General features: G+C 39.3%; 1 protein-coding gene and 1 long non-coding RNA gene across 6 annotated transcripts in view; one reads left to right on the top strand and one right to left on the bottom strand.

Moving 5' to 3' along the window:
- Positions 1 to 23,127, bottom strand: part of LOC117479099 (deoxyribonuclease-1-like) — a 72,992-nt gene that overhangs the window by 30,838 nt on the left and 19,027 nt on the right. The window contains exons 1-9 of one of the 4 annotated variants that reach the window (XM_034126113.1): positions 21,436 to 21,722; positions 17,134 to 17,302; positions 15,483 to 15,574; positions 14,963 to 15,052; positions 14,628 to 14,722; positions 14,209 to 14,321; positions 13,706 to 13,860; positions 13,530 to 13,623; positions 12,045 to 12,252 (exon numbers count right to left, since the gene is read on the bottom strand). In XM_034126113.1, coding sequence (XP_033982004.1) covers positions 12,130 to 12,252; positions 13,530 to 13,623; positions 13,706 to 13,860; positions 14,209 to 14,321; positions 14,628 to 14,722; positions 14,963 to 15,052; positions 15,483 to 15,574; positions 17,134 to 17,295 — 924 coding nt within the window. In that variant the 5' untranslated portion in view covers positions 17,296 to 17,302; positions 21,436 to 21,722 and the 3' untranslated portion in view covers positions 12,045 to 12,129. Of the gene's footprint in view, positions 1 to 12,044; positions 12,253 to 13,529; positions 13,624 to 13,705; positions 13,861 to 14,208; positions 14,322 to 14,627; positions 14,723 to 14,962; positions 15,053 to 15,482; positions 15,575 to 17,133; positions 17,303 to 21,435; positions 21,723 to 23,127 lie in introns of those variants that run through there. The other 3 variants (XM_034126112.1, XM_034126117.1, XM_034126115.1) reach the window with 3 other exon arrangements.
- LOC117479106 lies at positions 589 to 1,899 on the top strand. 2 transcript variants are annotated; one of them, XR_004555531.1, is made up of 3 exons: positions 589 to 698; positions 1,319 to 1,491; positions 1,663 to 1,899. It is a non-coding gene; the product is annotated as an uncharacterized LOC117479106 (long non-coding RNA). The 2 variants fall into 2 exon arrangements; XR_004555532.1 differs by having other exon boundaries at positions 589 to 937.

Raw genomic sequence — 23,127 nt, 5'->3', positions numbered from 1 at the left:
ATTAGTACTTCTGTTTCTTTTGAGAGGGGACATGCTGATGACATTTGTCACAATACCAGCTTCCTTTGGGGGCAACTGTTATACCAACACATTCAAAATGAAACCAGGTAGTTTCACAATTTGTGTTATCACATGCTGCCACCTGGATTTTGATATTGTCCATGTTGCAGTCGTTTCGCTTCATCAAGCACAGCATATCTGGAACACATACAAAGACACAAATTAGCCCTACATAACTCCATAAATCCTACATTAGATAGTATTAATGTGATTTAATGAACGTACCATTGCTGTTCTTTGGGCGTGATAACGGTCATCATCCTCAGCTGTCCTACGACGAAACATGTCCATAGCGTGTGCTTTTCGTGGTCCAGTCCTTTTGTTAAGGCTTCTTAACCGCGATCTGTATTTGTGGCTGAGTTATTGGCTTAAATAACTCAGCACCAAAACCACAACTTCAGTCAACTCCATAGCGTGTCTGACTGAGGTCGGAAGCTAAACAGAAGCATACAGCGGAAGCGGAAGTTTTTTTTCTTCTTCTCTCGGTTTTTTGGCGGATTGCAACTTTAAGGTGCATACCGCCATAGATATATATAAACACTAGATGGCTCATGGGAGATTTTCCAGCGTAGCTCACTGGCCGCCATCTTGCTACAGTCAACAGCTACTCTGGTACGCGCTATGGTAGCTGTTGTAAGGTGAGTGATCTGCACAAAAATACTCTTAACTCGCTGAAATCTTGACTGATTTACAAACGGTTTGGTTTATTATAAACATTATTAGCATGGCTATGATACAGGATGCTTGGACATGTTGAAATAGCAGCTTTTCTTTGTGTATGTGTGGTTGTATTTATTAGCTGGCTAATAACAAGAGGCTGTGAGTGAGACCTAGTATTACAAAGTTGACCAAGAACCCGTGGAATCACCTTTCACGTGTAAGATATGACAATATTATGACTATAATTAGGATAATCGTTAATTACGTAGTGGATGTATGTACATTACAAGTTCTGCTACACAGGATCAGTGGGGCTATGTGAGATAATAGTATTGCAAGATTGTTGTTGACCCAGCCTCTTTAGAATATGTTGCTACCATTTCTTTACACAATTATTTAATGTTTCTTTTGGACACCTTTTTTATAACTCTTAGTGTAGTTGTCTTATTCTTAAAGTATACATACATACATACAATTACCCCAAAAATATGATAATTTCGGTGGGTATTTTTGTCCTTACCCTTAATGTTAAAGGAAAGAAGGGAGGAAAATGTTGACAATAATTTATATATCTGGCTACCTTTCTCATGTTTTTAAGGTTTCCCAAAACCGGAGAGAGGAGGAGGCAGTGGGAAGTTGCCCTAAGAAGGCAGGACACTGCTCTGCAGTGAGCACTTTAGTTGTGAGGACTTTGACAGGACGGGGCAGACTGTCCGGCTTAAAGATGGTGTTGTGCCAACAGTATTCAACTTCCCAGCTCATCTTCAAAGGGTATGTGTATCATTGGCCAACAAGAATTCAAGGTGTATAAGATTGGTATATAAATATGTGATTAAATGTCACACTTTAGTTTTTCTTTCTGCAAGTTTAGGAATAAATAATGTGTTGTGTATTACAGCACATTTTAAACACTCAAAATGTCTTTAATTATGTTTATTTTAGCCGGAAGCAACAAGAAGCACAACCACTTCAAGAAGAGCGGAAGATGAACCTCAGCCTAATGTTGTGAGTATTCTGAATGTGGCCAAGACCAGAGAGATGGTCATTGATTTCAGGAGGGTGAGGACGTCTCCTCCTCTACCCCTGTGCATTCTGGGAGAGGATGTGGCTGTTGTGGAGGACTACAAATACCTGGGAGTGCACTTAGACAATGGGCTGAACTGGAGGATCAACACTGACGCTATGCACAAGAAGGGGATGAGCAGACTCTATTTTCTGAGGAAGCTGAGATCCTTCAACGTATGCAGCAAGATGCTGGAGATCTTCTATCAGTCTGTTTTGGCTAGTGCACTCTTCTTTGCTGCGGTCTGCTGGGGGGGCAGCATCAGAGCCGGTGACACCAGCAGGATCAATAAACTGATCAGGAAAGCTGGGTCAGTCATCGGCATCAAGCTGGACCCCTTTGAAGCTGTGGTGGAGAGGAGGACATTGAACAGGCTGTTGTCCATCATGGATAACCCCATCCATCCTCTCCACCTGCAGCTGGACAGTCAACGGAGCTCCTTCTCCAACAGACTGCTGCAGCTCCACAGTGCCATAACTCTGTACAACAAATCACCTCTGGCTGGAAGATAACTCTGCTCCATAGTTTATCTTGAATATTACCACGTTGTACATTTTACACATATAATCTGTTCAATATTTAAAGGTGGGGTAGGTAAGTTTGAGAAACCGGCTCGAGATACACTTTTTGTTATATTCCATGGAATGCTCTTAACATCCCGATAGCAATGAATATCTTAAGTGCTTTGACAAAAAATCCATAAAGAAATATCATCTGTGGAAGCTGTAGTACTGTAAAAAGCACGACCAATCATCTGAGCCGGCCCGGCTAAAGTAACTGGATGGCCTACCTGCCTGTCAGCCTTCCATCTGTGCACAAACTTATCTCGTGCCCTCATTGGTCATGTGCGCGTTCGTGTGTGTTGGAGGAGGGGCTCTGTAAGGAAGTGGCAGATTTTTTCCGGCTGTGTATTTTCAAATTCTAGCGATCTCGAGCTGGTTTCTCCAAAATTACCTACCCTACCTTTAACATTAATATTCCATATGCCTTATATTTATGTATATGTATATTAGATATATATAATATCCTGCCAAACTCAACATGTATATTATTTTCCTCTTTCTTTATTTTCTTTATTTTTCTTGCTTATTTCTAATTTATTGTAAAATGCCTTTTCCCTTATGCTGCTGTAACTAAAAATGTTTTCCCAAATTGGGATCAATAAAGTACCATCTTATCTTATCTTATCTTATTTGCATGTGGAATGTCACTAACAAATGAGAGCATCATATGGCTTGTCATATTAAATCCTTTATCTCGGTGGTACCCAGGAAGGTCTATGATGGTGTTACTAGGAGAGCGCAATATCATTTGAGGTGGTACTCTGTGTAAAAAGTTTGAGAACCACTGGCCATCTCACTTGCTCTATGTCACTCATACACTTGAATAAACATGTGCAAACATTGAAACTACACCCAGGGGTTGGCAACCTTTACAATCAAAATAGCCATTTTTGTCCAGAGCCTCAACACATATTTTTGGATTTAGTGAGATATCAGCCGGGGTAAGACAAACAACAGTAAATGGACTACAGAAGGACACAAAATGACTACAAGAACTCAGCGCACCGTGCTGTGAAGTGGTAACGTATTTCAAAGGTTCTGGATTTGTTTACAAATCTAGAAACTAAATACAAAACTAGGACGATATGAAGATCTCATGTCAAAAATAATTGTGATAAATGAGACAGAACTGGCCTGTCTGTGGGCTCATATTATGTTGGTTTGGTTCTTCTGATAAAGGTGTGAATATCTAAATAATATACCACCATATGCTATTGTCATTAGTTGTGTCCCTGTTCTTCAAGCTAAGGCATTGCTAAATTAACAACTCTTGGCTTACAGAGTGGTAACATGAGACCGATTTTTATATATAAAATATAAATATATTTTAATTTTATAATTTATTTTAAATATTAACAATATAATAAAATAAATGGAAATATATACACCGGCAAATATTTAATATAAATACCTTGTGTGTGTGTATAGCTATTGCTTTATCTGCTTAATGTTATTTTCATATGAAAGTCCATGATTATAAGTATGCAGTATCATAACTACATCTTTGATGTTTATAAAAAACCAAACCGTTTGAAAATTGGTTGAAAATTGAGCAAGCTATGGTTATTTAAATAGTAAACCATAATGTTATGAATGAGAGCACTGCCTGTACCAAGATGGCGGCCATGTGGCAACGTCGGTCTCCATTGGCCAGCAGCGCGGGTGAGTCATCTAGTGTTTATATATATCTATGCATACCGCCACCTACTGTACTCACCGTGAAGTTGTTTGCGGCCTGCCAGGAAAACCAAAGCAGAAGAAGAAGAAGTGACGTCAGCGGCTCATTTGCCTAATCCACCCCCAGGAACTCATTTTGGTGTGAACGCGATCTGCTTTAGTTCGTCAGAACTAAAAGAGCTCTCATGAACTAAAGTTCTCATGAACTACTGTGGGAAAAGTACTTGGTGTGAACACGCCTTATGGAGACATTTTTCTTCATCAGTACCCACAGACATGTTGGCGGCAGCCCAATACTCTGAGAATGCAATACCTGAAAAATAAAATACAAAAATATTATTGGATTGTTGACTTTTTAGAACCACCAATATTTTGGTCCAACTTTACTTTCAAATACTGATTGTTTACACAACCAGTGGGTGGTCAGCTCTTGTCATATTCCTATGCTAGGTAGCACATAACAGAAGCTGACAACCAAGAATAGGTTCACAACTTTTGTAATTTAAATATATTGCAATATATAATAAAGCTTTATTTATAAAGCCCTTTTCATAAAGCACGTGCAGCTCAAAGTGCTTTACAAAATGGCACACATCACAAGTTAAAAATAAACCACAAGAAATTCCACTCAGATCAGATGTTAAGATCTTTACAGTTACATGCAGCATAGCAACAACATATAACATTTTAACAGGTTAAGAGACACGAGGAGGTAAAAGGTATGATAATAAAAATAAATAATAAGACACAAGACTAAGTTAATTGATGCAACAATATAAAACCCTATAAAATAAAGTAAACATATAGATATAGGTACAACAAAAATAAAAGCTGGTGTTTAAAAATGTCCACTGAGTTAGCCTCTGATATTTCTTAGCGTAGTGGATAAAAGCAGCCTCACCCATTTTATTTTGGGGGACTTTAGGGATATTTAAAAAGCCAGCTGAAGAGGCCCTCACGAAATATTTACTCACTTTTCCAGCTATTACAGCCACATCTCCTTGATATGCAACGCAAACGTCGCGGATCCACCCGGATGTGAACTGGTTATGTGCCTCGAGTCCTTTGTACGCTTTCATTTCCTCCATGGTGTACAATGGAATAGGCGAAAAAACCAGGTAGTTCACGATATCACAGTAGGAAAGTGAAGGCCATGAATTTATATCAGTGCTGTAATCCTTAACGGGAATCAAATAAGGGTCCACCGAACCAATCGACGCACATTTGTCTCTGTAAACGGTCTTATCCTCCGGATTTAGTGATTCGTAGTAGCCTTTCATTTTCGCCATTTTTGAACGCTCCCGCCAGTAGAGTGGTACTCCAAGATGTCTGACGCAAAATCCCGTGACGTCATTAGGAAGCCTCTATACCACGGCCTGTCGTGAGCTATTGCGATATTGACCCAATTTGTGTTATTTAAACCTGAAAAGGAGATGGCATTGTTTTTGTTACTTTCATTGCGATTGTATACATGTCTTAACGTAACTTCCTGTTTTATATAGACATGCTTTCATCTTGAAGGCGACTTTGCGCTATCAGCAGGAAGTTACTGTTCCCAACGCAAAAACTTGACGGAGAAAAAGAACGGAGATAAAGTACAGACATTAACGGAGATATCAACATTTAAATACGGCGATATCAAAAGATAAAGTTTACATTTAAGTATTAGCAAGAGGCACAAGGTTAGTGTTAACTGTAAACATGTGGTTTGTGTTTCAATTCCTTTATATACTGTATTATAACTTTCAGTGGTGATTCTAGAGTCTGTGGGGGCCCTAGGCAAACATTCACTGGGGGCCCCTCGAACCAGCTTTTCATCACCACGCAGCGGTGCGGAGCAAGGCAACGAAACTTAAGATAAGAAGCAGCATTTTACTGTGCGCTATGCATGGGGCCGCCTTGAAGGGGTTTCCCGATATGTCGTTGCAGTAAATGAAAGGGTGTTTCATGTTGTCGTTGCTTGGACCTTCTTAATCTACCTTCTTTGGGGGCCCCTTCTGGTCCGGGGCCCCAAGCAGTTGCCTGCATTGCCTGTTCGCAAAGGTGCGCCTCTGATAACTTTGCTAACTATTTGAGGTTCACTTGTTTAATGGTATTCTAAAGTAATGCTCATATGGATGTAGCTTAAATGTGTTTGTTGTGTTGTGTCTTTGTGTAGCTCTTACGTTGGTTTTTGGAATTTTCAATAAATTAGAAATCATCAGTCAAGTGTACGACCATCTTTCGGAGGGATATGCTACAGTTTACATAATAAAATATCGATAATTGGCGTCCGTGTATCGATACAATATCGCCACGCAAAGTATCGCGATACTGTGCTGTATTCTTTATTTCCCCCACCCCTAGTGTTTAATGAGACCTCTATGTGTGGACCTGGGACCGGCCACAATTACCTCATTCACACCAACGCAACTCCGGTTCAAGCTCCGTGCTAGAGCTTTTCAGGTTCAGAACCGGTTCTTCGGTTTAGCTCCGGCTCTTTTCACACCGCCCAGAGTCCGACTGGTGCTGCGTCATTGCGTCATCGTTTGCGTCATGACGTAACCGTTTGCGTGCCTGCTTCATAAAACCAAACCGCGCGGAAACCCCTCACAGCTCACACCGACAACAACAACAATGGCCGATTGTGCTCCAGCTTCCTCTGTACCTCTTCGGAAGACCAGATTCTCAGTAGGTAGCTGGTCTCTTCAGTGGACCACTGCTGCTTGTTAAGTTTCTCCATCGTTGTGTACAAACTGGATAAAACGCAGGCTTTTTGTTGTTGTTCAGGAGTTGATCCCGCCCCTGCCCCTGCCCCCGCCCCCGCCTCGACGTGGTTTCAATTTATCAAAAATATACAATTTTATTTAGCACAAGTCAATAGTTTAAAATGCAGTTTAAAACAGTCACACAGGGCTGTAGCACAAAGGGAAAACAATGAATTAGGGGCTGAGGCTTACCAGTGGGGGGATAGGGTCGACGAGTGAGTGGAAGGATCCCCAAACAAACCAAACTTAAATCACCCCAGTCATACGTGCAGGAAATCAAATCCCGGGGGAGCACATCACACACAAAAGAAGAGAGGAAAACCACCACCTTGGACACCAGCACCACCACCTTCAGCTCTCAGTAACTAAGTAGGGGAACAAAGAGGGAAATGCAGTTAATGGGGGCTAAATAAGTGAATCAAAGTAATAAACAAACACAATAGCAAATATGTTCTCATAAACAGATAACTTGTGTAAACATTTAAGAATAAAACAAATCACAAGATAAAAGGTTCAGTTAAACAAAATAAACAATTAACTAGAATAAAATAAACAAACTAATTTAAATCAAGTTGGCCAAAGTAAGGACAAGTTATAGGGGGGAGTTAGCCCCAGAGTTCAATTACTTCCACACTTCGAGTGTCGGCCCAAGCAAGGCAACAGGAAGGCGTGCAGTTAAAGTAGCACTTTAACTGGTGAGCGAGCCTCCGCAGTAGGCGACGCAAAGCTGGCCAGAAGCAGCAATCAGATGCAACAACACAGTAGCAGCAGCCCAAACATTTAGGCAGGATCAACAGCAGTTGTGCGGATAAATACACTTTATCCGGTGAAGCAAAACAGCAGATGTCCCTTAACCATTGGATTGGCCCTAGGTTTATGAATAAATACAAAGACAGCGTTAATATGAATAAAAGTAATGAGGTGGATTGACTAAATAGATCGCCGTACAGCGCACATACCGATCAGGCTTTCCTATCGATGACGCAGAGAGGAGAGAGCTTCATGCTTTCTATGGCTGCGTTGACAGGCTGCACCCGGAGGATCCACCACTAGGTGAGGCAAAGCAGGGCTAAGTATCAATACGCTGGCAAATTGCAGAACCTTTCCTGAAGCGAGCAATGCAACTGCAACATACCTGCACCGGTGGCGGAAGCAAACACGGCAAACACGCAAGTGGGGCGGGTCTGTGTACCAACAAACAAGAGACAGCCAGCTAGAAACCTCTGCCCTTTTATAGGGTGCCCCCTGGTGGTGACATGCTCACAAGAGCCAAAAGAGGAGAATATGCTTTCTAAGGGATTAGGACTCTCATCCTGCTACACCAGATTAAATTAAATAACGACTTCTCCAACCTTATACTTTTCTCCAGAGTGCCGTGGTTCATTGTTTATTAATGTGTTTCAGCGGCATTTACCGACCGCTGCAGTGCTGCTGCTCTTCAACGAGTGTATTCTCCCGTTAGCTCCGGGTTAGCTCACACGGCTCTAAAGTATTCACTGTCTGACTGTCACACAAGCAGCTGATACATATCCCCAGTTCCCCTTAAGTGAATGTGTGTCAGTCTGAATTGACGCTGTTTGGCATCACAACGCTGTTATGAAAGTTTCTCTGGTATAACATGGGTGATGTTAGCATAGCAACCGAAGCTAAACTGACTACTTGCTAAGCCGTTTTCTACAGGCACTTTTTACCGGCGTATTTTTCATTATGATTCTACTTGTGATAGTCGGACATGACAACCTGTGCAGCCCATGTATTGATTCCATCCGATAGCTGCTATAATAACAAACAAAACGTCTGCCTGCTCTCCACAATGATCAATAACAGCGAACGGATGGTCAAAGTAAGGTTTCCTGCACGCCTCGACGTAAGAGACGCCACGTTATAGCTCCGAAGCTCTTGCCTCTGGACCGACAATTTTTTGGAGCTGGAATTGAACCGCATTCCGGAGCTATGACGCGCCGCCGCTGCGGTGTGAACAGGAACACCCGGTGCTTTTCAAGCTCCAGCTTCGAACCGGCCCTGAAACACCGTTGGTGTGAATGAGGTAAATGAGTCTTTCCTCTAAGCACCTTGACCTTGAGGGGACTAAACTATCCCATAAGAGGCCTGGGACCAGCCAAAACACTTTGTTAAAAACACAGTTTAATAAATAAAACGTAATAAAATGAAAGAAAACTAACTGTAAGTACTTAAAAGAATCCCCTTGAAATACCTTCAAAACCAGAACTGGGTCTATTGCTCCCTCTTTAAAATTAGCATGGTGGGAAGAGTGAGAACAAATAAGAAAGTTCCACATGTTCAAGCTTGAGTTCCTGTTTCTTGATAAGCAATGAGTCGTGATCTGTGTTAGCAATAACACAATGAAGCTTCTTGTAGATTCTCAGCAAGCTCACAGAATTATTAACCAAGTTGTTGTCACCTTTATTCTTTTAGTGATTACTGATTGTCTTATTTTAGATCTGGAAAGCACTTTGTTCAACTGAGGTTGTTTTAAATGTGCTACATAAATAAACTTGACTTTAATCAGATTTCAGACTTTCATATAAGAGTTCTGACATATTTCTACATTTCTTCATACCAGAATGAATGTTCCTTACATTTGACTGAATGTCTAGTGATCTACTCATATTTATAGACATAACAATATAGGATGAGTCTGCAAATAAAATGACAAAAAGTTAAAACCGCCAATCATTTCACAAAATTTCAGAGGTGATCATTTTCAATTAGCCAGCAGTCCAGTAACTACGTTCAAAACAATGAAAACCAACCAACTTTGACAATAGAGAAAAGAGAACCACAGAGTTCATATGTTTGCTTATTTACTCGTGGTTCTTAGTCCGGGCAGAAAAGCAGCACCGGCGAGGCAGAGGGAGAAATGGCACCTTTGGGAGATTGTGTTGGGTTGGTGGTATGAGGGGTTAAGGCATGAGTCGTGTCTCATTGCAGCTAGACTTGACTGAACTCCATTTCAGTCAGAAAAATCGTGTTTGAAATGTTTATTAACAGCAGCTTATAGTTTCAGTTTGGACCCAGCCTCACATCGAGCCATTCCCCTTGAGCTCCAAGGCTTTCCCGTGAATATATTATCTAGTGAGACTGCTATGTGTCGGCCTGGGACCGGCCACAACGAGCCCACGTTCAAGCAAAGATGAGTGGATAATCCTGCCCAGTAACCACCTGATATACCATGATAGTACCAGTGGCGGAGCCAGGACATTTTCAGTGGGGTGGCCAGGATGGAACCAGTGATCATTTTGGGGTGGCATTGAAATCACTATTATATGAACATAAAAATACATCTCACTAGAATATAAGGGGTTATTTAAGGCACCTACAACACACCTCTACATTATTTGGGATTAAGCTAGTGGTAGAATAGATCAAATAATATTCAGTATATCTAACTATTTTTTTCGTATTCCCACAGGCAAAGTATCAACGAAGCTTACATTATACAAATGTAATGCAATATACAGACTGTTTAGCTTATGGTGATCAGCAGCACTATGAGCTCATTCTCTCAGTGTATCATCAGGAATACAGAGACACACACACATCATTTAAATAATAGTTTTGAAATTAAATGATTGGTTAAGAATAAACATCTTAAAGTAAATAGCGAGTAAGAAAGCTATAACCAGAAATTGGCTTAATGTGAACGCTCAGACTCAGGAGCAGTGGCTGGAAATTGTTCAAGATATTTTTGTCATGGAAAAGTTGACATATGTTTTGAGAATCCAAGAGAATGCATTCAATAGGAAATGGGAAAAGTGGAATATTTACATGGTTGACACCAATGAGTAAGTGAATGACTAATTCAATCCTGTACGGTATGTGTGAATATTGAAGGTCTTCAGACAACTAGTATTTATTGTGCTTTATTTTACAACTGATTTGTGTGTATTATGTTTTGTTGTTCTGTTATTATTGTTGTGAAAACTCAATAAAAGCATAAGTGTAAAAAAAAAAATGTGTTTATAGGTCCTGCCCTCTGGCCATACACGCCAGGGATTTTGGGCCCCATGAAAAGATATCACATTGGGCCCCACCACCAGGCCCAGGCCACGCCAACAAAGCACAACTGCTGTAACCACACCTCCTGAACCCAACCGCCTCATTCATGCTTTAAATAACTCTACCTGTACAGGCTTGCATCTATCTTGTAGTCCAATACTAACTGCACAGTATTTACTGACACTGAGCTGTGAAAATATAACACTGTGCAGACGTGCAACATTCTGCTGCAGTATAATTCACTATTTGATATAAGACTAACATTCCTGACAATAGATCTCAATAGTCATCTTTTATGGTGTAAATGCCTTTTTAATAACATTTTTGAATGGAACATTCTCAACATGAATGCATAAATCCAAATAAATATAACTTAAATATGTGGAAAAATAGTGTGTTTGAAATGTATAATTGAAATTAGATGTTAGCTTTTTGTTTTGATATATATATATATATTTTGTATTCCAGTCTCCCTTCAGATATGTTAAGTGGCATGGCATTCAACACAATGCTGCTCACCTCCTTCAGTTGGGAGAAAAGCTGGTTCAGGTTCAGCAGGTTCGCATGCGCGGCAAACTCACTGAGGTACTCAGATGAGTACCTCAGTGAGTTTGCCGCGCATGCGTACCTGCGTACCAGTTATGTGCACCCCTGGGTATAGGTTTTCATGTTGGGCTGTATAAATCAAATGAAATAGATTGACTAGATGTGCATCCTGTATTCAGAATCAGGCTGACTGCCAGGGAGGTTCACATATGCAAGAAATGAGCTTTGCTGGATAAAGGTGGAAAGAGAAACACAGTGAGAGGAATGAAGTTGTAGAATCAGAGACAATTTAGAACTATTATAAAAACTCTTTAAATAATGGATAAAAACTGACTGCACTGATTTAGCGTAAATGCAATAACCTCCACTCTCCAGGAGTTACCGACTTTATAAGAACATCCCATTATTTAGTTCTCTTTTACACGAATGGGTGATTGCTATTCACATGAATGCTAACCCTTCTGACGTTTGACCTTATGTGAGAATGCTGCTCATTGACTCAAGTAAACCACTAAATATTAAACTAAACTTGAGAGTCATTGTCTGAGTTACTCTGGATACACATTGTCTTTCTCTTCAGTAGAAACTGATATCCATTTCCTATAAAAGATCTCTTGGTTAATGCTCTCAATCATCATTCATTTACCTCACCTTTTATAAACACTGCAATGAGACACTTCACTCTCCTGTTTCAAAAACACAAGTTTGCAATGAAATCATTTTTTTATTCTTTTTCAATGCTGCATGGGTTCCAGAAATACTCCAACTGAATAATCCTAATTCGGATTCAGACTCAAGGTCTGATTTTTTTGGGGTCTTTTGACGGACCATCTGAATGTGGGCGTTTTATTGCTTTTCCTGGCGGGTCCACCTTCAGCTCCACCTCCACAGGGAAATGGTCACTGACGTCCTCCGCCTGAAAGAAACAGAGAAAACATTTTAGAAACTCAATTTCAATTTGTTGTTCTTCCAACTTGGCATACAGAACATAGTCTCAGTTCAACTTCTAACAGGTGGTTTCTTTGCACAAGATGTTTTTTTAGACCATCAACTCAATAGATAGATAGATAGATAGATCGTACTTTATTGATCCCAAATTGGGAAATTGTTTTTGTTACAGCAGCATAAAAGGCATTTTACAATAAAACAAAATATACAAGAATAGAAATAAAATAAAATAAAATATAAAATAAAATATAAAATATACATGTCAAAATACAAAATAGAAAATATACATACAGATATTATATATATATATATATATATATACAAATATACAAATATATATATATTCAAAATATATGGAATTATGGAGTATTAAATATGAAACAGATTATGTGTGAGTAAAATGTACAAGGTGGTTTTATTTCTAGAGAAACTATGGAGCAGAGAGTTCTCTTCCAGCCAGAGGTGATTTGTTGTACAGTGTTATTGCAGTGGTATATAATAGTTCAATAGTTCAAAAAATAAAAATAAAAGTATCAAGCATGACTTAATCTAGTAATCAAGTAATCTAGTTCCTGACTGTAGTGACTACTCCTGTCAACTCGTGATACGCCTGTAACTTTATCTGTTGTACCTCAAGTTTACAGCACTGTCTTTTCCAACAGTTGTTGTTGTTATCAGCTCAATATAATGATGTGCTCATCCACAGTGACATTAGATGTCAGAGCAAAGGAAACGTCTTGAAATAGCTGTTTTGTGTTAGTTAGATTATCTATGGCTCACATGGAATGATCATTAAGGTCTGATGCTATTACAAAATGTCAAATATTTCATTTGATAAAATGCTGATCTTCACTGAAATAATATGCAGTCATGCTTTATTTTAGTTACGTACACTTAGGCTGAATTACTTTAGTTAAATGAGTGAGATTCTAAATATGGCTCACATGGAGTGATTTGAGGTCTGATGCACTTTATAATTTGAATTTGTACAATACAAATGTGTTTATTGATTAATGGTTAAATGAGTAAATGCTTCACATGTACTGACTTCTGAACATGCCATTTAAATGTGTGTTGTTTCAATAAAATGCGTCACTCAAACAAGATGCGCTGGCGAGGAGGATGTCGTGAGACAGCGTCACGCAAATTTGAAGATCGAGATGAAAAAACCTTCGCCACCATTTTTATTCCGTGTCTTTGAATTGACTTTCCATGTAATCGTGACGCGGTCCAGTGTGAACGTACCTGAGCCTGGGTAAGACCATAATAATCCTTGAAGTCAAAGACCTTAGCGCTGCCTTTCATCACTCCATTGTTCATGTCATCGCTGACGACAATCCTGCAGAAACAGGAAGAGAGGCGGGATTAAGAGTGTGTGTGTGTGCATGGAAGTGTCTTCATGATTATCTGTGTGTGTTCACCTGTCGTGAGTCTGTATAGTCTTTTCTGCCATTGTAGTGGCAACGCCATTGATCAGCCAGTGGAAGCCCTTGTCGGTGAAGAGGGGGATTTTCTTCCAGTCTTCAGCTGTGACATACGTGCCGTCTGCGTTGAAGTCTCCGAGCACCATGATGTTCTGCAGGCAGAGGGAAACGGCTCAAACTAATTATTTGCAAACTAGATCAGAATAATGTCATGGTAATGGGCAATCTGAAAAACACAAATGTAAACGCCCTCTATCTAAATGTTGTTCTCTGACGTCCACTCATTTTACACCAGAAAGAACTGCTCTATGTGAGTCATGATGGAGACTTAAGTTAATATTTTGAGGTGTGTGTGTGTGTGTGTGTGTGTGTGTGTGTGTGTGTGTGTGTGTGTGTGTGTGTGTGTGTGTGTGTGTGTGTGTGTGTGTGTGTGTGTGTGTGTGTGTGTGTGTGTGTGTGTGATTCTACGGTTGTATTGTATGTCTTGTGCTGGGTATTACATTGTTCTTCAATTCTTGTTTGGCCTCCTCCACCACGTCAACAAGGGCATTCAGTTCTTGTACAGCTTTGTCCGGTTTGGTGTGAATGGGGATCAGAACAAATTCCTTCACATCTGGAGACCAGCAGAGAGAGAGGAGTGAATGAAGAGAGACAATGACAACAGAAGAAATACCGCTAAAGAAATTAAATGTACTTCATCACATTCAACCACTAATAAAAAAGTAGGTATTTTAAATGTGGCATTGACTCAGGTAAATGTGTAAGAAAATATTAGACCAAAGCAAATGATAGAGTTTTTTTTAAGTGGTATTGGTGACGGACAGACCTCAGGATCTCCTCTCACACAAGTCTGGTGCTTAGTTCTCTATAATAGATAATCTACATTTCCAATGAAAGAACAGAGTCTCTCCTCTAATACCGGTCTGTGTGGAGGAAAACTTGACGACAGAGGGCGGTCTCATGAAGCCCTTGCCATCGTATTGGAAGCTGCCTGTCGCGGTCACCGTCTGATCCCTGCAGAGGAAAGATGGAACTCTTAATTTAGAAGACGTCTCCAAACAGTGGATCGAGTTCATCGACTCTTTCTCATGGTCACATATTCACACAACTCCTGGAGTATTTTCTATGCTGTTTACACTCTTTATCAAACACATGTTTTCTCTTTCTGCTCACTGATCTGGGGAATTAACAAAGAAATACATACAGAAGATCATTTGACTGTTCTTGTTTTGTTTTTGGCAGTTTGTGTTTTACCTGTAGAGGAAGAGGTATCTCTCCCTATGGCGGATGCTGGTATCCAGAGGCAGGGGATCACTGACGATGTAGCTGAACTGAGGAGAACCTCTGGGGAAACACACACACACACACACACACACACACACACACACACACACACACACACACACACACACACACACACACACACAGACAGACAGACAGACATATACCTTTTGTTTATCTTGAATCTTTATGTGAGTTCATGATCTGTCTAACTTTTTAACAAACTTCTACAATTGCAATTCCAATATGAAAGGAAATATATGAATTGATTATAGTATGAAGTGTATCTGTATTAAGTCTATAGAATACTGTTTGTAGGCCAGGACTTCTCCACAATACTTCATTCAGATATTTTCACTCGTTTTGCCAAATACTGCGATTACTGAGATTTGCATATTGCAGTAGTCAAGATAACATTTAGATGAATGAAGCAGCCCTCACAGTCTGCGTGTGTGTGTGTTAGAATACTGTGTTTGCTCTTCATAAGTCTTACTGGTTAACAAGAGCCAGGAGTCTGTTGGGTACGCTCAGATCGTTGTTGCAGCGGACCTCCTGGATCAGAATGATGTCATAGCGCTGGACAATCTGAAGAAAAATGTATTCTGATTGGTCAATTCTGATGGAAGTACTAAAGGGAACAGCAGAAGAAGACAGACAGGAAGTGAACACTAAAGGGAACAGCAGAAGAAGACAGACAGGAAGTGAACACTAAAGGGAACAGCAGAAGAAGACAGACAGGAAGTAAACACTGAAGGGAACAGCAGAAGAAGACAGACAGGAAGTGAACACTAAAGGGAACAGCAGAAGAAGACAGACAGGAAGTGAACACTGAAGGGAACAGCAGAAGAAGACAGACAGGAAGTAAACACTAAAGGGAACAGCAGAAGAAGACAGACAGGAAGTGAACACTAAAGGGAACAGCAGAAGAAGACAGACAGAAGTAAACACTAAAGGGAACAGCAGAAGAAGACAGGCAGGAAGTGAACACTAAAGGGAACAGCAGAAGAAGACAGGCAGGAAGTGAACACTAAAGGGAACAGCAGAAGAAGACAGACAGGAAGTGAACACTAAAGGGAACAGCAGAAGAAGACAGACAGGAAGTAAACACTAAAGGGAACAGCAGAAGAAGACAGACAGAAAGTAAACACTGAAGGGAACAGCAGAAGAAGACAGACAGGAAGTAAACACTAAAGGGAACAGCAGAAGAAGACAGACAGGAAGTAAACACTGAAGGGAACAGCAGAAGAAGACTGACAGAAAGTAAACACTGAAGGGAACAGCAGAAGAAGACTGACAGGAAGTAAACACTGAAGGGAACAGCAGAAGAAGACAGACAGGAAGTAAACACTAAAGGGAACAGCAGAAGAAGACAGACAGGAAGTAAACACTGAAGGGAACAGCAGAAGAAGACTGACAGGAAGTAAACACTAAAGGGAACAGCAGAAGAAGACAGACAGAAAGTAAAGACTGAAGGGAACAGCAGAAGAAGACAGACAGGAAGTAAACACTAAAGGGAACAGCAGAAGAAGACAGACAGGAAGTAAACACTGAAGGGAACAGCAGAAGAAGACAGACAGGAAGTAAACACTAAAGGGAACAGCAGAAGAAGACTGACAGGAAGTAAACACTGAAGGGAACAGCAGAAGAAGACAGACAGAAGTGAACACTAAAGGGAACAGCAGAAGAAGACAGACAGGAAGTGAACACTAAAGGGAACAGCAGAAGAAGACAGACAGGAAGTGAACACTAAAGGGAACAGCAGAAGAAGACAGACAGAAGTCTAGTAAACTCTGTACATGTTTCCTCAAGGTTCTGAATGTTCTCTAAAAGCTGCATGTGTTGTCAAGTTGCTGGAGATGTTTCTTCATGTGTTTTTATATCTGCATCCTTTCTGAAGCTGCAGCGTGTTTCTCCTGATGGAAGAGTTTGGGCCGTAGCAGCACGTTTACACCTGCTGGCCACCGTAGCTGTTTAGTGCTGCACTTCAGCATTATGTTTAAAATTACCATTACCTCACAAAGCAATCATTGTTTTCCAAGAAAAGGAAACTCAAACAGGAAGTGGGTTACTATGTTTCACTTGCCAAGATACAGTCAAAACAACGAAGAACAAATAAGTATTGGATACCAAATTGAGTTTCAGACCTCTGTGATGATGTCTATCGCTTTGATGATCCCTTTTGTAGTGTTGACTACTTTCTCGAATTTCTCTGGTCCAAAGTTTTGGATGTTGAAGGCTCCAATCAGCAGACAGGTGGTCACATGCAGCAGGGCCAAGAAGAGACCCAGAGCACAGAGCAGACGCATCCTGGGACTAACAGAGACATATTTTTAAAATACTTGGTAATCAAATCAAACTTTATTTATATTGCACTTTTCAAACACAAAGGTAACTCAAAGTGATTTGTTGGTTTTCCCACAATGTCTTCTTTGGGTCAAAATGCAGTTATTATATTAAGAATATTAAATATTTGCTTTAACTGAGTGGTAAAGTCACGAGACAAAAGTGAACTCCAACATATTGTAATAGATTTCAGTCGTCTTAGGAGGACGGGTTAGTGGTGTCAGCCTTCTTACTGAGTGTGTCCAACACTGTTAAACAAATACTTTCACTTACGCACTTTCATTGCTTAAGGAGAATATATTCAGTGTTGTAAAGTAACTAAGTAGATTTACTCAAAGACTGTAATTAAGTACAATTTTTAGTTACTTTCCACATTATGCTACTGTGTACTTATACTCCACTACAGTTCAGAGGTAAATGGTGTACTTTTACTCCACTACATGTATTTAATACCTTTAGTTACTTCACAGATGTGGATGAATGATGTGAAATATAATCAAGTGTTAAATCAGACTTTAGTTCCACCTGGAGTAAATCCACAAGCTACCCTGCAGTATACAAAGTCATTCAAACTAGCTGCACCTTTACCAGCTTTGAGAACACTTTCATGATCAATCATTATAAAACATATCATATATATTATTCTGAAATGGACCAATCTGCACGATGACTACTTTTACTGTCGCTACTTTCACTATATTTTGATGAGAATACTTTTCTACTTTCACTTGAGGAACATTTTGAATGCAGGACTTTTACTGAAACAGAGTATTCCTACACTCTGGTACTTCTACTTTTACTCAAGTACAAGACCTGAGTACTTCTACTTTTACTCAAGTACAAGATCTGAGTACTTCTACTTTTACTAAGTACAATATCTGAGTACTTCTACTTTTACTCGAGTACAATATCTGAGTACTTCTACTTTTACTAAGTGCAAGATCTGAGTACTTCTTCTTTTACTAAGTACAAGATCTGAGTACTTCTTCTTTTACTCAAGTACAAGATCTGAGTACTTCTACTTTTACTCAAGTACAAGATCTGAGTACTTCCACTTTTACTAAGTACAATATCTGAGTACTTCTACTTTTACTCGAGTACAATATCTGAGTACTTCTACTTTTACTAAGTACAAGATCTGAGTACTTCTTCTTTTACTAAGTACAAGATCTGAGTACTTCTTCTTTTACTCAAGTACAAGATCTGAGTACTTCTACTTTTACTAAGTACAAGATCTGAGTACTTCTTCTTTTACTAAGTACAAGATCTGAGTACTTCTTCTTTTACTCAAGTACAAGATCTGAGTACTTCTACTTTTACTAAGTACAAGATCTGAGTACTTCTACTTTTACTCAAGTACAAGATCTGAGTACTTCTAATTGTACTCGAGTACAAGATCTGAGTACTTCTACTTTTACTCAAATACAATCTGAGTTCTTCTACTTTTACTTGAGTACAAGATCTGAGTACTTCTACTTTTACTAAGTACAAGATCTGAGTACTTCTACTTTTACTCAAGTACAAGATCTGAGTACTTCTACTTTTACTCAAATACAATCTGAGTACTTCTACTTTTACTTGAGTACAAGATCTGAGTACTTCTACTTTTACTCAAGTACAAGATCAGAGTACTTCTAATTTTACTCAAGTACAAGATCTGAGTACTTCTACTTTTACTCAAGTACAAGATCAGAGTACTTCTAATTTTACTCAAGTACAAGATCTGAGTACTTCTACTTTTACTAAGTACAAGATCTGAGTACTTCTACTTTTACTCAAGTACAAGATCTGAGTACTTCTACTTTTACTAAGTACAAGATCTGAGTACTTCCACTTTTACTCAAGTACAAGATCTGAGTACTTCTAATTTTACTCGAGTACAAGATCTGAGTACTTCTACTTTTACTCAAATACAATCTGAGTTCTTCTACTTTTACTTGAGTACAAGATCTGAGTACTTCTACTTTTACTAAGTACAAGATCTGAGTACTTCTACTTTTACTCAAGTACAAGATCTGAGTACTTCTACTTTTACTCAAATACAATCTGAGTACTTCTACTTTTACTTGAGTACAAGATCTGAGTACTTCTAATTTTACTCAAGTACAAGATCTGAGTACTTCTACTTTTACTAAGTACAAGATCTGAGTACTTCTACTTTTACTCAAGTACAAGATCTGAGTACTTCTACTTTTACTAAGTACAAGATCTGAGTACTTCTACTTTTACTCAAGTACAAGATCTGAGTACTTCTAATTTTACTCGAGTACAAGATCTGAGTACTTCTACTTTTACTCAAATACAATCTGAGTTCTTCTACTTTTACTTGAGTACAAGATCTGAGTACGTCTACTTTTACTAAGTACAAGATCTGAGTACTTCTACTTTTACTCAAATACAATCTGAGTACTTCTACTTTTACTTGAGTACAAGATCTGAGTACTTCTACTTTTACTCAAGTACAAGATCAGAGTACTTCTAATTTTACTCAAGTACAAGATCTGAGTACTTCTACTTTTACTCAAGTATAAGATCTGAGTACTTCTACTTTTACTCAAGTACAAGATCTGAGTACTTCTACTTTTAGTCAAGTACAATATCTGAGTACTTCTACTTTTACTAAGTACAAGATCTGAGTACTTCTACTTTTACTCAAGTACAAGATCTGAGTACTTCTAATTTTACTCGAGTACAAGATCTGAGTACTTCTACTTTTACTCAAATACAATCTGAGTTCTTCTACTTTTACTTGAGTACAAGATCTGAGTACTTTTACTCAAGTACAAGATCTGAGTACTTCTACTTTTACTCAAGTACAAGATCTGAGTACTTCTACTTTTACTCAAGTACAAGATCTGAGTACTTCTACTTTTACTCAAGTACAAGATCTGAGTACTTCTAATTTTACTCGAGTACAAGATCTGAGTACTTCTACTTTTGCTCAAGTACAAGATCTGAGTACTTCTACTTTTACTCAAGTTGTGCAACATTACTGTCTTTCTAATGTCTCTGCAGCACTTAGAATAGTCTGTCTTATTTAAAGCTGATCTACAGTACCTGCATGATTCAATTTGTTCTTAACTTGTGTCTTCATTGATGATTTCACCTATTGTATTCAGACACAATGCACTTCTACACAAAGACAGACAGATTTAACATCAGCAAGATACTATCATTTCTATAAAAAAGATAATGAATTGGGTCAGATGTAGTGAGTTCATTCAGTGAAGGAGCGTTCTCATACTGTTATCTGTGGGCAGCAGGTACTGTAAGAATCACACACATTTATTTATTAGTTTATAATTATTAACTGACACTGCTTTGCCCATTCTGTCTGGAGTGTTTATATTTATTATATTTTGATGCTAATACTTTTCTATTAAAGGTAGGGTAGGTAATTTTGGAGAAACTGGCTCGAGATCGCTAGAATTTGAAAATACACAACCGGAGAAAATCTGCCACTTCCTTATAGAGCCCCTCCTCCAACACACACGAACGCGCACATGACCAATGAGGGCACGAGATAAGTTTGTGCACAGATGGAAGGCTGACAGGCAGGTAGGCCATCCAGTTATTTTAGCCGGGCCGGCTCAGATGATTGGTCGTGCTTTTTACAGTATTACGGCTTCCACAGATGATATTTTTTTATGGATTTGTTGTCAAAGCACTTCAGATATTCATTGCTATCGGGATGTTAAGAGCATTCCATGGAATATTACAAAAAGTGTATCTCGAGCCGGTTTCTCAAACTTACCTACCCCACCTTTAACTTGAGTAACATTAATGCAGGACTTTTACTGTAACAGAGTATTCATACACTCTGGTACTTTTACTTTTACTTAAGTACAAGATCTGAGTTATTCTCCCACCTCTGGACAGCAGTTACATAAGCTTCAAAATCATAGGTGCGCTCCGGTACATCTGAAATGATCACTACACCCCTGCATATAACAGAACATCAAAGAAAACCAAGCTAATATCAAAAACCAAGATATGTCCTAATGAAAGTACAGCTTTAACCTTAGGGTGTTTTCACTTTCATGTACACTTTAAACACAATATACAACTTCTGCAAGGCTTTCCTGAGTTAAGGGTATTCTTACCTTATCCCAGGAGATGAGCAGAGTTCACAAAATAGAGGTTAGGTTTCTCAGAGAGACTGATGTTCAAAAGTAAGAACCCAAATCAGCCAGCTGCCTTAACACAGAGCATTTATACTCTCCCCACCTCCCTTTCTAAGTAACCAGCAATGTCCCCTTAGCTGTCTTTACTTGGAAGGGAGTTGTCATTGTGGTAACACTCAATATTTTTTCATTAAAAAACTAAACAAACTATAAGTACTCAGAAGAATCCTCTTCAAACCCAGAAATGGGTCTATTGCTTCCTCTTTCAAAATGACCAAGAAAATGTATGTTCTGTGTTTACTAAGTGGGAACTGTGAGAACAGATAAGAGAGTTCCTCATGTTCAAGCTTGAGTTCCTGTTTCTTAATAAGCAATGACGCGTGATCTTTATGTGTAAATGGTAAACATTGTTAGCAATAACAAAATGAAGCTTGTTGTAGACTCTCATCTCGTTAACAAGACCTACTGTGTGACTCTAACTTAGTGTTTGAGTCTGAATCAATGATACATTTGATTTGGAACAGCTTTCAGAACTACATCTCATTTTCTGTTAATGGTTCAAGGTTCATGGTTAGTTTATTTGTACAGCACATTTTAAGACACAGAGGCAATTCAACGTGCTTCACATTCAACACATAATAATTAAAAACAAAACATATACACAATCAAAAACGAGCAAAAAATTCATAAAAGCGATAAAATACTGGCTGCAACTAAAAGTGCAACGATCAGGTTAAAGGATCTCAGGATAGGCTGCATTAAAAAGAAAGGCTTTTAACGTTGATTTAAAAGAACCCAGGTTGGGGCGGACCGCAGAATTTCAGTTGGTTTGTTCCAAGCTTGTGGTTGAATAAAAACGAAAAGCTGCCTCGGTGAATGTAGTTCTGACTCCGGGGACGAGGAGTAAACCTCCTGAAGATAAGAGAGCTCTGGCTCTAACAGTTGAAAACAAGGCACGAGTGTTGTTGCTGTTTTTGGTAATTAATTCTGAGAAATAGGAGCGTCTTGCATTTCGTAGTATGAAGTCATAAGTATGGAGACAGTCTTTAAACATCTCAAAATGAACATGGAGATTTGATTGATTTGCATTCCCTCTTTTGAAGCTTCACCACTGTGGCATTCTTCACCAGAGACAGCTGTAGCAGGGGCGAGAGCATCAAAGAGATTTGTAGTTTCAGACATGTAATTGTCAACCAATCCATCAACAGAGTTTGAATGAGGCTCGACAGTGGAAGAGAAGGCCTGAATGAACAACGTGCTTGTGTTCTCTGTGACGTGTCGTTTTGTGATTATGTGTGGTTGCCTCTTAAAGGTGGGGTAGGTAAGTTTGAGAAACCGGCTCGAGATCGCTAGAATTTGAAAATACACAACCGGAGAAAATCTGCCACTTCCTTACAGAGCCCCTCCTCCAACACACACGAACGCGCACATGACCAATGAGGGCACGAGATAAGTTTGTGCACAGATGGAAGGCTGACAGGCAGGTAGGCCATCCAGTTATTTTAGCCGGGCCGGCTCAGATGATTGGTCGTGCTTTTTACAGTACTACGGCTTCCACAGATGACATTTTTTATGGATTTTTTGTCAAAGCACTTCAGATATTCATTGCTATCGGGATGTTAAGAGCATTCCATGGAATATAACAAAAAGTGTATCTCGAGCCGGTTTCTC

This window comes from Trematomus bernacchii, unplaced genomic scaffold (genome assembly GCF_902827165.1).
Source record: "Trematomus bernacchii unplaced genomic scaffold, fTreBer1.1, whole genome shotgun sequence".
NCBI lineage: Eukaryota > Metazoa > Chordata > Actinopteri > Perciformes > Nototheniidae > Trematomus > Trematomus bernacchii.
This window is presented reverse-complemented; position numbering and strand designations above follow the sequence as displayed.